We start from the raw sequence: 15,290 nt of genomic DNA, 5'->3' as shown, positions 1-15,290 counted from the left end.
TTGGCCCCTTTAAATAAACGGGTATCTATTCATACAGCGAGATCGCCAAAGTTTAATAAACTGAAAATGCAATAACTGTAATTTTGAAGTAGATGATGTATAGGACATGTGTCGCTTGTGTCTTGTGACTTATTGTAAAAATGATATAAAGGGTTCAAAATCGCATAGTTACAAATATAATAGTAACTTCATATGATAATATTAACCACTGGTTATTTCAGAGAGGAAAAAAATGGGGACACTATTGCTTCCATTCGGGACAATACAACACAGAATTCGGGACCACTGGGGGACACAAAGAAAAAAAGTTAATTTCGAGCCCTGCGCGTGGTCGCTCATGATGAAAAGAAAGTCTCTGATCAAAATAATGTGCACAGCGCTTTAATTAGGAGGAATCTGATCTCTCCTGACTTTAAATTAAACTGTTTTGGGCGGCAGTTTGGTAACGTTACTGATAGACAAACAAAACCGGCTGTAGCTCAATCTGAGTTTAAAATTGCGCGATTCCAGAATCTACCGTGGCCAAAGGTGAAAGAAAAGCGCGAAACTCTGATTCTTGAGGAAAAGAAAAGACGTCTTTATCTGGTTTGCTCGGCAGAGCAAATCTCTTTGTGTCCAGACAGCTTGAAGTCCAAGACGGAAAGAGGAAGTATGGTGGATTTCCGGGTCCCTTATGGAGTCGTGGAGGAAGTGACGTAGATGATCCTGCCCATGCGTGACGTAGGTCAACGTGGAAGTTGGCTGATGGGAAATGTAGTTTCTTAAAGAGACGGGCTGTTTGTAGTTCTTAGACGGACTTTACCTACAATCCCCCTTTTGGTCTCAGGGGTATGATGGAGTCGTAGCACTGAGAGCACAGTACCGTACAGTCCACGTGTCCATAGTCCTTGAGGTAGCCTTGCTCTGTACAGTTCATGGTGTCCTGTGAAAACTGTGTAAACTCATGAGTTTCAGTAAGACAGTTGGAGGCAGAGGCATTTGGGCATATAATCAGGCTATAGGCATTTGGGCATATAATCACTCTATCTAACTAGGTCAAAGTCACATCTATACAGAAACATTAAACATTAAACACTACATATACACTTCATTTCCTACGCATAAAAAAACAAGAAAAGAGAAGAAATGAAGGAAGGAAAGAAGTATTAGTGTTTGGGTTGGTAAACGTAACCTTCTAGAAAGGTATTGGGTTGGTGAATGTGACTGGGAATGTCAGTGTACGCTTATGGTGAGTGAGGTGTACAAGCTAGGTGGACAGGATGGGCCTAACTATCGTTCCCCCCCCCCCCTTTGGAGTGAGGACTGTTCAACAGGTTTGATTCGATTACTATGGAAATCGATATGAGAGCGTTTGATTGGGCCTGGATGTCCTAATGCGATATGCGACGGGGGACAGTTTTCCTACGATCGAAAGGTCCCGACCAATGTGGTAGGAACTTTTTTTTTTTTTTAACTCCTACCGGCTTGGTAAAGTTAAAATGTAGGACTTTGTCGCCTATTTGATATTCGTGATGGGAGGCTTTTCGGTCGTAGTAGGCCGTTTGTTGTTTTACGCTCGTTTCTATTTATCTTTTGGGCTCTCTTGTTTTATCTGTTGAGGGGTCTGACCTCTTTTGTAACAGTTCTTTAATCTCAGCCAACTGGGCTTTCAAAGAGTCCAGCTCTGAGCGGAACTCACCAGGTTGGTCTGAGTCACTGTGTCGGTCATCTCTACCCCTACGTTTAGAGCTACGGTCGGAACGCTCCTGCCGTCTCTGGCCAGAGCGGGGATGACGGTCTTGCTGCCAACCGCCTTGTTCCCTACGACCCTTTTCATGTGATGGGCGGTTGCCATAGTCACTGTGGACTTGCCTTCGGTCCTTCCTGGCCTTACCTTGCCGATTTTTCCACTCACCCTGGTGATGGCTCGGCAAGGGGCGGTTCGGACCGGGATTTTTCCAGGGGGGTCCCCCTTTTGGAGCTTTGCCGCCTCCTAAGGCTAGCGGGGGCTTGTCCTCACCTTGGAGACTAAGGACTCTGGGTTCATCATTGTTTCTGTCTGTGGTTTTGACAATGGTCTCCCAGGTCATTTGGGCTAGTTGCCTAATTTCCCTCATCGAGTGGAAACCCTGCCGACACGTCAGTGCGACTTGGGTCCGCACGCTTGGGTGGAGGTTATGTAAGAAGAGGGATTTGAAGCCTCTATCTTCTTCCAAGCCTGGTGCACTACTACCCTGGAAATAGGCAGTACGTAGCCATCTATAATATTCACGAGGCGCCTCAGACTGTTTTTGTTTGATTTGTAATGCACACAATGTCGCGGAGGTTTCGTCCGTGTATGGCGCATATTCTTCCCTCATGTAGTTGCAAAGTTTCGAATAACTATCGCGAACGTTTGGGGGTAGAGTCTCTAAAAAGGCACGAACGCTGCGACTGGAGGTCTTCCAGATCAGTTTGAGTTTCTCTCGCGTTGTGGCTTTTGGTAGGTCCATCAGGCATTGGTCAATTTCTTGTAAATAATCAGTTACATTCGTTCTTTTGTTCTCAGGATCGAATTGCTCAACATCGTTGGCAAGTAGGTCAATTTGCCGTAAGCGAAGAGTTTGGTGCACGTCCTTGTGCGGCCTTCTTGGCTTTCCTGAGTACTCACTATCTAAGCTACTCTGGTGTGGCTCCCGTTTCGCACTAGATTCATAGCCTGATTCATTTGAAGATGGATCAGGGGTACTGTAGCGCACTGACCTGGGTGTGCTATGGTCCTGGGCTCGGAATGAGCACAGTACAGATTCACCCTGGCTAAACGACAAAGTCGTGTAGCGAGTTGATGGAGTTTGGCAGGGTGTCTGGTCCTCGACCAGGTAAGTTACGGTGTCCGATTCGGACGCCTCTTCCTGCTCTGAGCTTCGGCACATTGTTGGGGGTCTTTCACACCCCTCGTGCTCTTCTTGGGGGGTCTGCTCCTTGGCAGCCTTCTTGGCAACCATTTCGGCTTTCTCTAGCCTTTCGGCGTAATCATCAATGGAGTTTTTCAAGAGCTCACGCTCCCTATGTAACTCATTATTATCGGCTTCCAGCTCGGCATTGCTGGTGGTCAGCCTTTCAACCTCTCCGCGGAGGCGTCTAATTTCTGAATCAGCATCTCGGAAGTATGACAGGAATAGCTTACCTAGCGCCGCTTGGACACTAATAGTTGTTCCTTTTGGATCTCTCATATGTTTGTTCAAGTTATCTATGTTGTTTTGGCATTCACTCTTGCTCGTGTTCCTAATGTTTGCCTTTTCGGAGGCAGAGCAGTGAATGAGGTCTGCGATGACCTCAAGGAGAGACACGTCTTGAGCGTTGTCTTCAACTTTTGAGACACGAGGGGGTGCCATTTCACTTAGGTTGGATATTGGATAATTAATTAATCAATGAGTTAATTTATTAATTAATTTTTATTAATTAATATTAACTACGTAATTAATCAGTTGATAAAGTTTGTTTTGTTTGACAATGCTATCTCTTATCCTAAATTAAGAATAGGTTATTAGTATTTGTGATATGGTTATCACGCTACTGTTAACCGTTTAAACACACCTGGGGATATACCTTAGCAACTGCTGAATCAAACTGGTAATTTATCTGTTGTTACAACAATATTCAAGAAGTCAACACCAATCTCCTCACACGGGGCACCAATTTAATTGTAGGTGCAATTAGTAATTAAGTGATCAATCTCATTAAATCAGTCTCATTAAATAATACCTTTAATTTTGATGCTTAATAATAAATTACCAAACAGCTAAATTATGGTATATTCCAAATTATTATGATCACTTACCGTATTATACAACTCATATGCACCTTGGAATTCTTTTGAGATTGAGCGGCTTCAAAAATATCGGAACAACAAATAAACACACACAGCTTCAATAATTAGTTGAATTTTTTATAGCAAATATAAAAAAAATTAATGATGGCAGTTGAAATGTATACAAATATGATATATACTTGATGAGCGTGCGTGCGTGTGTATTTATCTGAGGTATGTGTGTCACCACGTGGAAAATAATTAGCTCTGAGTTGCTAGCTAAGATGTGTTTGTGTGTGTGAGGCCTGGTGACCACGTGTTTCTAAGTAAAGCAAGAGAGCTAGCTTTGGTTGCTAATTAGACAAAAGAATTAGCCGTATGTGGCTAGCTAAGGCCCAAGGATCCTACCTCGTGGAGTTAAGACAAAAGGTGTGTATGTGAGTGTGGAGGAGGGCCGCCACGTGTTCCCTTGAGACAATACACTTAGCCCTGGATGCTAATGGGACAAAAGAATTAGCCGTAGGCTAATTTCACTAGCTTATAACAGTACTAAATCCACTGAAATCTTGATGCGGTCAAAATACGTGTAATAATGAAATTAAAGTGTTAGCCAGGAATAGAGAGAGAGCATGCAAAGCCTATCTATTAAACAATTGAGAGATTAAAACAAAATAGAACAATCATCAATTCTACACGCTGCGTGTCTACAGTGTAAACAATTAAATCGTTCCTGAGTTTAAATTCACACTACTTCAATAAAAGCTAATTCCTAAGACTAGGTTTTGCCCAAATGCCAGTCTTACTTCAGTATCTCGTCTCTGCGTGAGATTATGAGAAGATGTTCTGAGACTTTTGGAGTTTCACCGGTGTGGAGCACGTGAGTCGCTCCGTGGAAAGCAGAGGATTTCTTGGTCCGACGCGTGGTCGCTCGTGATGAAAAGAAAGTCTCTGATTAAAATAATGTGCACAGCGCTTTAATTAGGAGGAATCTGATCTCTCCTGACTTTAAATTAAACTGTTTTGGGCGGCAGTTTGGTAACGTTACTGATAGACAAACAAAACCGGCTGTAGCTCAATCTGAGTTTAAAATTGCGCGATTCCAGAATCTACCGTGGCCAAAGGTGAAAGAAAAGCGCAAAACTCTGATTCTTGAAGAAAAGAAAAGACGTCTTTATCTGGTTTGCTCGGCAGAGCAAATCTCTTTGTGTCCAGACAGCTTGAAGTCCAAGACGGAAAGAGGAAGTATGGTGGATTTCCGGGTCCCTTATGGAGTCGTGGAGGAAGTGACGTAGATGATCCCGCCCACGCGTGACGTAGGTCAACGCGGAAGTTGGCTGATGGGAAATGTAGTTTCTTAGGTGGGGTTTACATTAGACCGTATCAGCGGATCATCAGATTAACGTTTTTAAAAACGATTAGCGTGCACACAGCAACGCCAATACACGATTCGCGTGCACACAGCAACGCCAATACACGGATACGCTAATCACATGACTAATTCGGCACGTAAGTTGAAATGTGTCAGTGCCGCTCATCACTTCCTCCTCAGCGGCTGCGCTCCAAATCACTCCGCCCTGAACAGCGAGTGCCCTCTGGAGGGTGCGCACTCCGGCCCTGCGCAGCTCACAGAGCGCGCGAGTGAAGCGCACGAGCAGTGATTCGGGACTGAGCCACTGTGTGTGTGATCCCAGTGCATATCGGGCAGCATGCGCAAGTCACTCACCACTTGCAAGTGGAAGGATGGCAAGCCTAAAGACAATCATAACTACACAATGGGCAGTATTTGCATCAGTATTTGCAGTATTTTCATACTTTTATACTCTTTAATGAAAAGTGATACAAGGCGGAAGTCCGCGCCGTTTTTCAGCAGTCGCGTCACATGACCAACGCCAGCGAATCAGGAAGGTAGATGTCACAGTGACATTGTCCAATGACGACGTCAGCTAGAGCTCAGCACAGCGTATCCGCGTATCTCAATGTTTACACAGCACCGGATCAAATACGAACTGGGTTGAATACGTGGGCTCTGGCGGATTCCTGTTTCCCGGCGTTTCCCAGCGTTTTAATGTGAACAGACAGTGCATCCGCGAAGAAAACGAGACAGATACGGTCTAATGTAAACTTGGCCTTAAAGAGACGGGCTGTTGTAGTTCTTAGACGGACTGTACCTACACCCCACAGTCCAAAGACCCTGCGGTTAAGTTAACATGGGGTGGCCTTGGGCTGAAGTGCCCTTGAGCAAGGCACCTAACCCCCAACTGCTCCCTGGGCACTATAGTGCAGCTGCCCACTGCTCTGGGTATGTGTGTGTGCTCATTGCTCACTTATGTGTGTGTTCACTGCTTCAGATGGGTTAAATGCAGAGAGGAATTTCACTGTGCTTAAGTGTGCATATGGCAAAGGCTTCTTCAATGATTTGCAAATCCTTTTTGACTTATTCAATTGAATATATATTACAAAGACAATATTTCTTTCTGGATTTAACCCAATTTTGGCCCTTATTTAGATATAGCCAATTCCTATCCACTAGACAGATCTCCCCTATCACACGACAGCTACCAACCAGACAGGGCAAAGGCTATCACGTGATTCATCTGAGGCATGTGACACCAGCTGACCGCATCTTTTCAAACTGCTGCTTGTACAATGTTAGGGGGTAACGTAACGTACTCGGAGTAAAGCGCTATCTACCCATTTATGCATGCATGAGCTCACAGATGCCCATGATTGGCGAACGTCGCTGTAATTGACAGGGGTGAGAGAGTATGCCACCCTTCCCTCCCTTAGATCACTGGCCAATTTTGCTCTCTTGGGCTCCCAGCTACGGATAGCTGTGGCATCATCTCGATTCAAACTAGTAATCTCCAGATGATAGGGTAAATGCTTTTCTGTTGAAAGACAAGGGTTTTTAGTCTTCAAACTGATAAACTTTTATTGTTTATTGTAAATATACAAGCATTCTGTATTTGATGCCTGAAACATGTTCCAAAAAAAGTTGGGACAGGGCCAACAAAAGACTGGGAAAGTTGTAGAATACTCAAACATTTGTTTGGAACATTATACAGGTAAACAGGTTAATTGGTAATTGTAAAGACATAGCCCTTCACAAGCAAAGATGGAATGAGGTTCAGCACATTGTGAAAAACTGCATGGGCAAACAGTCCGTTTAAGAATGTTTCTCAATGTACAATTGCAAGGAATTTAGGGATTTCACCATCAACAATCCGTAATATCATCAAAAGATTCAAGGACTACAGAGAAAATGCCCCAAATTCTTTGCAATTTGACATTGAGGAATGTTATTCTTGAATTGTTGTACTATTTGCCCACACAGTCTTTCACAGAGTGGTGAACCCCTCCCCAACTTTACTTCTGAGAGACTCAGCCACTCTGGGATGCTCTTTCTGTACCCAATCATGTTACTGACCTGTTGCCAATTAACCAAATTAGGTTTTTTGTTTGTTTGTTTGTTTGTTTTTTTGTTTTTTTTAGTATTATACAACTGTTTTCAGTCTTTTGTTGCCCTTGTCCCAACTTTTTTGAAACGTGTTGCTAACATCAAATTCAAAATGAGCCTATATTTAAAATAATAATAATACAATTTTTCAGTTTCAACATTTGATATGTTGTCTTTGTACTATTTTCAATGAAATATAGGGTTTCCATTATTTTGCACATCATCTTCAAATTCTGTTTTTATTTATGTTTTACAGTGTCTCCCACCTTTTTTTGAATTGGGGTTGTAACGGGGTGGAGTCTAAACAGCTGTAAGACAGCATTACCACTGAAGTATTGCAACCAGATTTGGCAGTTAGATCCAATATTCCACGCATACTCAACTAATTAAATGACTCATACCCGTTAGAAGGGGACACCATAAAAAAGAATTTACCTTTTGGTTTATGTCTTTACAACTGTAGAGAATAGAGTAAAACTTGCTATATCAACAGAATTCCAGAGTCCTCCTGCATCTTTTTGCCATATAGTTAATTAATTTTGGCTGACTTTCTGTTATATTTAATTAGTAGGCATGTAAAGATTCACCCAGTTCACAATTCAGTTTGATTCATGATATTGGGTTCACAATTTGATTTTCCCAGGATGTTTTTTGGGGAAAAAAATGAATTGAAGAAAATTGTATTACCAAAAAAAACCCCCAACATTTATTTTCCTGTTTTTTTTTTTTTTTACTTAAATATTCCTTTTGTTAAATAAAAAAAAAACTTTTGTTTCAACAATGATTATTTACAAATCTGTCAAGTTTGGAGTAAAATATAATAGCCTATTAACTAAAATATTTATTTTATTAAAAATGAAAAAGGTTAATAAAGAGGCCTTTTCTTAATTACCGTTTGTGAACATTTGTGAAGGCTGTTGTCAGTTTTCTCCCAGCTACCTCCAGTTGCTTCTCTTTTCTGTTGCTTTCAACAGTCTATAAAAAGATAGCTCAGATTACTTGTTGAATCTGTTTGTACAGTCAATTACACCTCAGCACTTTCTTATTTTAGGTCGACTACTTTTTGTATTTTTGTGTCATTCAAGCTGTGTTATTTTCTCCTATAGTGACTTCATGTGCATTCCCTCCATTGTATGTTATTGCACCCTTTGCTGTCCAAACAACGCAATTACAGCTTGGAAAAATTAAGAGATTACTTGCTTAAAGGGTACCCACAGCAAAAAATAAACATAGGCTAGAAATATTTTACATTTTGCACAAATGCATTTTGACTACCCTGTATTATCATGCTGTGTTGCATAAAGCAGTGCCTTAAAATACTTTTGTATTCCTGTTCACTTAAGGGCATAGCCATATTGCCATTTTGAGGGCAGTGTCAAACGTCAACATGACGTAGTATCATTAATGGATTTCCTCTATCTTGATTGGCTCGCTGCTCCTGACACCGCGGTCTAGCTGTATGTACAAAACATTGAAAAATAGCGGAATGCAAAAATAATAAATGTGATAATAAGGGAAAGCATTTTTTCTGTGTTCTGTTGCCAGCAACTGAGCAACGTAAACAACTTGCTGAACAGTGGCTATGCAATTTGGGAACAGGTCATAGTTTCCAAACACTCTCCTGTGGTAGAAACTCTGTTGTTTGTGAGGATGACAACCCAGAGATGGACAAAGACCTCTCAGAACTCTCCTCTAGCTCGGGAAGGATTTGGCACAGGAACATGGACTTCGGTTTGGGTTTTGGTTGGTGGCACAGGAACATGGACTTCGGTTTGGGTTCTGGTTGGGCTTCATATGGGAGTGTGGAAGCAGGTGGAGGCTTTGGTTCAGGCTTTGCTTAGGACTGGGCTGTACCGTAGATGCAGGTGGAGGCTCAGGCATGGGTTTCGACATGGACTCAGGCATACAGTGGTGCTTGAAAGTTTGTGAACCCTTTAGAATTTTCTATATTTCTGCATAAATATGAACTAAAACATCAGATTTTCACACAAGTCCTAAAAGTAGATAAAGAGAACCCAGTTAAACAAATGAGACAAAAATATTATACTTGGTCAGTTATTTATTGAGGAAAATGATTCAATATTATATATCTGTGAGTGGCAAAAGTATGTGAACCTCTAGGATTAGCAGTTAATTTGAAGGTGAAATTAGAGTCAGGTGTTTTCAATCAATGGAATGACAATCAGGTGTGAGTGGGCACCCTGTTTTATTTAAAGAACAGGGATCTATCAAAGTCTGGTCTTCACAACACATCTGTGGAAGTGTATCATGGCACGAACAAAGGAGATTTCTGAGGACCTCAGAAAAAGCGTTGTTGATGCTCATCAGGCTGGAAAAAGTTGCAAAACCATCTCTAAAAAGTTTGGACTCCACCAATCCACAGTCAGACAGATTGTGTACAAATGGAGGAAATTCAAGACCATTGTCACCCTCCCCAGGAGTGGTCAACCAACAAAGATCGCTCCAAAAGCAAGGCGTGTAATAGTCGGCGAGGTCACAAAGGACCCCAGGGTAACTTCTAAGCAACTGAAGGCCTCTCTGACATTGGCTAATTTTGATTTTCATGAGTCCACCATCAGGAGAACACTGAACAACAATGGTGTGAATGCAAGGGTTGCAAGTGGCTTTGCTGCTCATCTGCAGTTTGCTAAAGATCACGTGGACAAGCCAGAAGGCTATTGGAAAAATGTTTTGTGGATGGATGAGACCAAAATAGAACTTTTTGGTTTAAATGAGAAGCGTTATGTTTGGAGAAAGGAAAACACTGCATTCCTCATAATAAGAACCTTATCACATCTGTGAAACATGGTGGTGGTGGTAGTATTGTGGTTTGGGCCTGTTTTGCTGCACCTGGGCCAGGACGGCTTGCCATCAGTGATGGAACAATAAATTCTGAATTATACCAGTGAATTCTAAAGGAAAATGTCAGGACATCTGTCCATGAACTGAATCTCAAAAGAAGGTGGGTCATACAGCAAGACAACAACCCTAAGCACACAAGTCGTTCAACCAACGAATGGTTAAAGAATAATAAAGTTAATGTTTTGGAATGGCCAAGTCAAAGTCCTGACCTTAATCCAATCGAAATGCTGTGGAAGGACCTGAAGCGAGCAGTTCATGTGAGTAAACCCACCAACATCCCAGAGTTGAAGCCGTTCTGTACGGAGGAATGGGCTAAAATTCCTCCAAGCCAGTGTGCAGGACTGATCAACAGTTACCGGAAATGTTTAGTTGCAGTTAGTGCTGCACAAGGGGGTCACACCAGATACTGAAAGCAAAGGTTCACATACTTTTGCCACTCACAGATATGTAATATTGGATCATTTTCCTCAATAAATAAATGATCAAGTATAATATTTTTGTCTCATTTGTTTGGGTTCTCTTTATCTACTTTTAGGACTTGTGTGAAAAACTGATGTTGTTTTAGGTCATATTTATGCAGAAAAATAGAAAATTCTAAAGGGTCCACAAACTTTCATGCACCACTGTAGGTTCAGGCTTGGACTCGGACATAGGCGTGGGCTCAGATATGAACATGGGCATAGGCTCAGGCGTGAACCCTGTTGCTAGCATGGGCATGAACTCAGGTGTCAGCATGGGCATGGACTCTGGCATCGGCATGGACTCTGGCGTTGGCATCGGCATGGACTCTATCAGCTTAGGCATGGACCTGGGCTTAAGCATGGGTATGGACCCAGAGACAGGCATAGGCTTTGGCATGGGCTCTTGCATGGGCACATTTGATGCTAGACAAGACATATTTATGCATGTCGATGAACATATAGGGCTACCGTTACTTGACCCTGAGGAAATATGTGCCCTTCATGCCTAAATGGCCCATGGGTGGAGAGGTGGGAGCCCAAGCAATGACACGGTCTCTGAAGCCTGGCGGCAGAGTGACTGTCTCATCCTCCCTGAAGCCTGAAGCAAAGGCTGCCCTGTTGGCATCTGGAGCAGAGGATGTCCTGTCAGGGTCTGGAGCGAGCTCTAGAGTGGAGGCTGCCCTGTCGGCATCTGGAGTGAGCTTTGGAGCGGAGGCCACCCTGTCAGGGTCTGGAGCGGAGGCCGCCCTATCTGCCGTTGTCAGCCTCACAGCTATCAGACCCTCCCCCCAATTTCTAGGGGATTCTCCTTCCTTAGAGCCTTGGTACAGGGATTTGCACATGTTCAAGAAGGGCATGGTGCATTGGAAGCATGGGTGCTCTGTTTGTGAGCAGGTGTTCAGCCCACCGGCATGCTAGTCCAGTGAGCCAGTAAATCATGCAGCCTACCGAGACGTTCTCTGCAGTTTTGGGCTCCACCAGGTCCTTGTTGAAGAGCCTGCAGTGTAGCAGAAATCCATTGGGCAGATATTCCACTCCATTGTAGGGTGCTGGTATGTCCAACCCTAGCCATTGGAGGAACCTTACTGATCCTAGGTTGGGCACCGTGACACTGGTGTGGCATTGCTCAGCATGCCTGCTGTCTTCCACTACCACCATTGTGTTGGCGAAGTATTCTGGAAGAAGTATCGCAGGAAGAATTTTATTAACAAACATAATGGCAAACAGGTCCAAATTGTTAGACATGGGCCAAGTCATAGAACAGGCAATGGTCAAATGAGGCACAGACAGGATATCCAAGGCAATGACAATACTCAAAGTCCAAAAACACAAACGGGGTCAAAACCAGAAGAGTGATGCAAAATACAAGGTTTGGTAACATCAGACACAGGGCACAGAGTGTGTACTTCACATAGTCTGTGTGTTACTGAGAGTCCTATTATGTGTGCAGTGTTATTGTGCTCTAATCAGGGACAGGTGCATGGTAATTAGTCCTAATGGCACTGTGCATGCAATGCACGGGCTCCAAGTGCCAATGGACATGACAACATACACTGACAGATTTTATTTCACATTCATGAACTCAAAATATTCTCTCTATATTCACTCAGAAATAATTCTCCACATTTACAGGAAGTGTCTGTTAATAATAGAGTTCAAAACACCTATGTGAATTATTCCAGGTTCACATATCGCAGGGCTCATCTTATATTGTGGAGGAAAAAGTGTCTGAAGTATTTTTGAATGATAACTCAGACTAGTGTTAGCTTGTCTACTTAGGAGGCCTTCCAATCACAGATTGGAAGGTCCAGGATTAGCATGCTGAATTTTCTGCCACTCCAGGGTAATTTCCATCTCAAAGTCTTTTCCCTTCAGAATGATAAGTCAGAAAAGAATGCAGCTGAATGTGTGCCATTTATTCCAGTTGGTTTTACTTCCACAGACAAACCCACACAAAAACACAAGAAAATATGCAGACTGCAAAAAGGAATACAAATAGTTTCTCTGCGGCCCATACATACTCACAGCCCCGATTCCTACCCCAGACAACAATACCCATAATGTAGTGCACCTCTAACACAAGCTTTCTCTTATGGGCTGTTGTGTTGTGGGGTTTTTTTTCTTTCTTTTTTTCTCCTGAGCTCATACACAAAATGCATAATAGTTGTCAGTTCTACTAATGCATTGTAATCAGTGATAAACATCACTGGGTATTGTGACAATGTAATAATAATATATTACATAAGTCTAGTAGTAGTAACAAAGTGCAGACAATAGTAGTTGTTTTGGTAATAAGAATAATAGTTGTTAATTAGTTATTTTAATAAATAAAATAAAGTAAGAAAGAAACAAGAAAAGAAAGATAGAAGTTGAGATACCGGCTCAGGTTTCTTGAGACTTTGTTAATTTTTCAACTGATTTCTCTTTACAGGGGGTGCTGCGTATTCACCTGTTAGAGGCTCAGAATTTGATTGCTATGGACAATTTGATGGGTGGTATGGTGAAAGGAAAGAGTGACCCCTATGTGAAGATCACTGTTGGAACCACAACCTACAAAAGTCAGGTGATCAAAGAGAACCTCAACCCCACCTGGAATGAGATGTATGAGGTAGGAATTATCGGTATATAACTGTATGTAAGAATGCATATTATTGAGCCTAAATTTTGACTGGAGACCAGGGATCTCATTTATCAATTGTGCATACATAGTTTTGTGCATAAGCTATGCATAAATGCATTTCTATCCATAGAATGGGATTTTTTAAAGTTATTCTTGTGTATGAGGACATGTGTACACTCAAGCACTTTTAGGAACAATTCAGTTTTATTTGTATAACACATTTAACAATGGACATTGTCATAAAGCAGCTTTCCAGAAATATATAAATTCTGGGTATAAATTTTGCATATATGAATTTTAGACATCTTTCCCCTAATGAGCAAGCCATAGGTGACTGTGGTAAGGAAAAACTCCCTGAGACAACAGGAGGAAGAAACCTTGAGAGGAACCAGACTCAAAAGAGAACCAATCCTCATCTGGGTGACACCAGATAGTGCAATTATAAATAACTCCCGTCAATAACTGTGTGCTATATGGTCACATAGTGCAATTTTGTAACCAGTACATTCATTATAGTTTTCACATAAAGTCTATTTTAGTTGAAGTGAAGTTGAAAATGTGAAGTTATTAACTGTTCACTGATTGAGACTTGAGTGCAGTCTTAAAGTTATCATGGCAGTTATAGGTCTAAGCCATTGTAACAAAACTGTTTATCAATTGCAGTCCAAAGCCATCTTCATGGTTTCTAAGTGCATTTTTAGTCTGTCCATATGGGCCCATCCTCAGCAGGAGTGAAGTAAACTCCAACCAGAAGTAGAGCATCAGGATGGACCAGGCATGTCTGGAGAGCCCTAGTATAGTGGAACACTATACTAATACTAGATAGGACCTCCCTTTGCTCTCAAAACAGCTTTGATTCTTTGTGGCCTGGGTTCCACAAGATTTTGGAAACATTCCTTTGAGGTTCTGGTCCATGATCACATGATTGCATCGCACAATTCCTTCAGGTTTTTCAGGTGCACTTTCATGCTGTCAGTCTTCCATTCTACCACATTCCAGTGGTGTTCTATTGAATTCAGATCTGGTAACTGGGAAGGCCACTGAAGAACATTAAACATGTTCATGAAACCAGTTTGAGATGAATTTTGCTTTGTGACGTGGTGCATTATAATGCTGGAAATGGCCATTAGAACACTGGGAAATTGTTGCCATGAAGGGATACACATGGTCAGCAGCAATTCTCAAATAGGCTGTGGCAATCAAGTGATGATTGACTGGTATTAACAGACCCAAAGTGTGCCAAGATAACATTCCCCACACCGTTACACCACCTCCACCAGCCTGGACTGTTGACACAAGGCAGGTTGGGTCCATGCATTCATGCTGTGTTGATGCCAAATTCTGACCCTGGCATTTATGTACCTCAGCAGAACCTCATTAGAGATTCTTCAGACCAGACTAAGTTTTTCCAGTTTTCAACTGTCCAATTTTAGTGAGCCTTTGCCCACTGCAGACTCAACTGTTCTTGGCTGACAGAAGTGGACCCTGACATGGCCTCCTTTTTCTATTGTAACCCATCCACCTCAAGGCTGCTCACCACAATTGTACAGATTAGTTACCTGAGTTGCTGTAGTCTTTCTGTCAACTTGAACCAGTCTGGCCATTCTCTGTGGACCTCTCTCAACAACAACACATTTCCGTCTGCTGAACTACTGCTGACTAGATGTTGTTTCTATACCTGACCATTCTGAGTAAATGTTAATGACTGTTGTGCATGAAAAATCCTAGCAGTTACAGAAATACTCAAGCCAGCCCAGCTCACACCAACAATCGTGCCATGGTCAAAATAACTAGGAGCACATTTTTCCTATTCTAATGATTGATATGAACATTGCCTGAAGCTGCTGGCCCATATCAAAAATCACATTTTCAAATGTTACTGAAAATGATACTGAGGAATTTCTATCCCATGGTACAGTGGTGCTTGAAAGTTTGTGAACCCTTTAGAATTTTCTATATTTCTGCATAAATATGACGTAAAACAATATCAGATTTTCACACAAGTCCTAAAAGTAGATAAAGAGAACCCAGTTAAACAAATGAGACAAAAATATTATACTTGGTCATTTATGTATTGAGAAAAATGATTCAATATTACATATCTGTGAGTGGCAAAAGTAT

At 42.0% G+C, this 15,290-nt stretch overlaps 1 protein-coding gene across 1 annotated transcript in view; it reads left to right on the top strand.

Annotated features, from left to right (window-relative positions):
- The window catches only part of esyt1b (extended synaptotagmin-like protein 1b), a 227,765-nt gene that overhangs the window by 178,932 nt on the left and 33,543 nt on the right, over nucleotides 1–15,290 (top strand). Inside the window, exon 40 of the mRNA XM_060919134.1 lies at nucleotides 12,981–13,157. Within this exon, the coding sequence (XP_060775117.1) occupies nucleotides 12,981–13,157 (177 nt within the window). The remainder of the gene's footprint in view (nucleotides 1–12,980; nucleotides 13,158–15,290) is intronic.

This window comes from Neoarius graeffei, chromosome 4 (genome assembly GCF_027579695.1).
Source record: "Neoarius graeffei isolate fNeoGra1 chromosome 4, fNeoGra1.pri, whole genome shotgun sequence".
Classification (NCBI taxonomy): domain Eukaryota; kingdom Metazoa; phylum Chordata; class Actinopteri; order Siluriformes; family Ariidae; genus Neoarius; species Neoarius graeffei.
The sequence above is the reverse complement of the archived record's forward strand: the minus strand, read 5'-3'. Positions and strand labels throughout refer to the sequence as shown.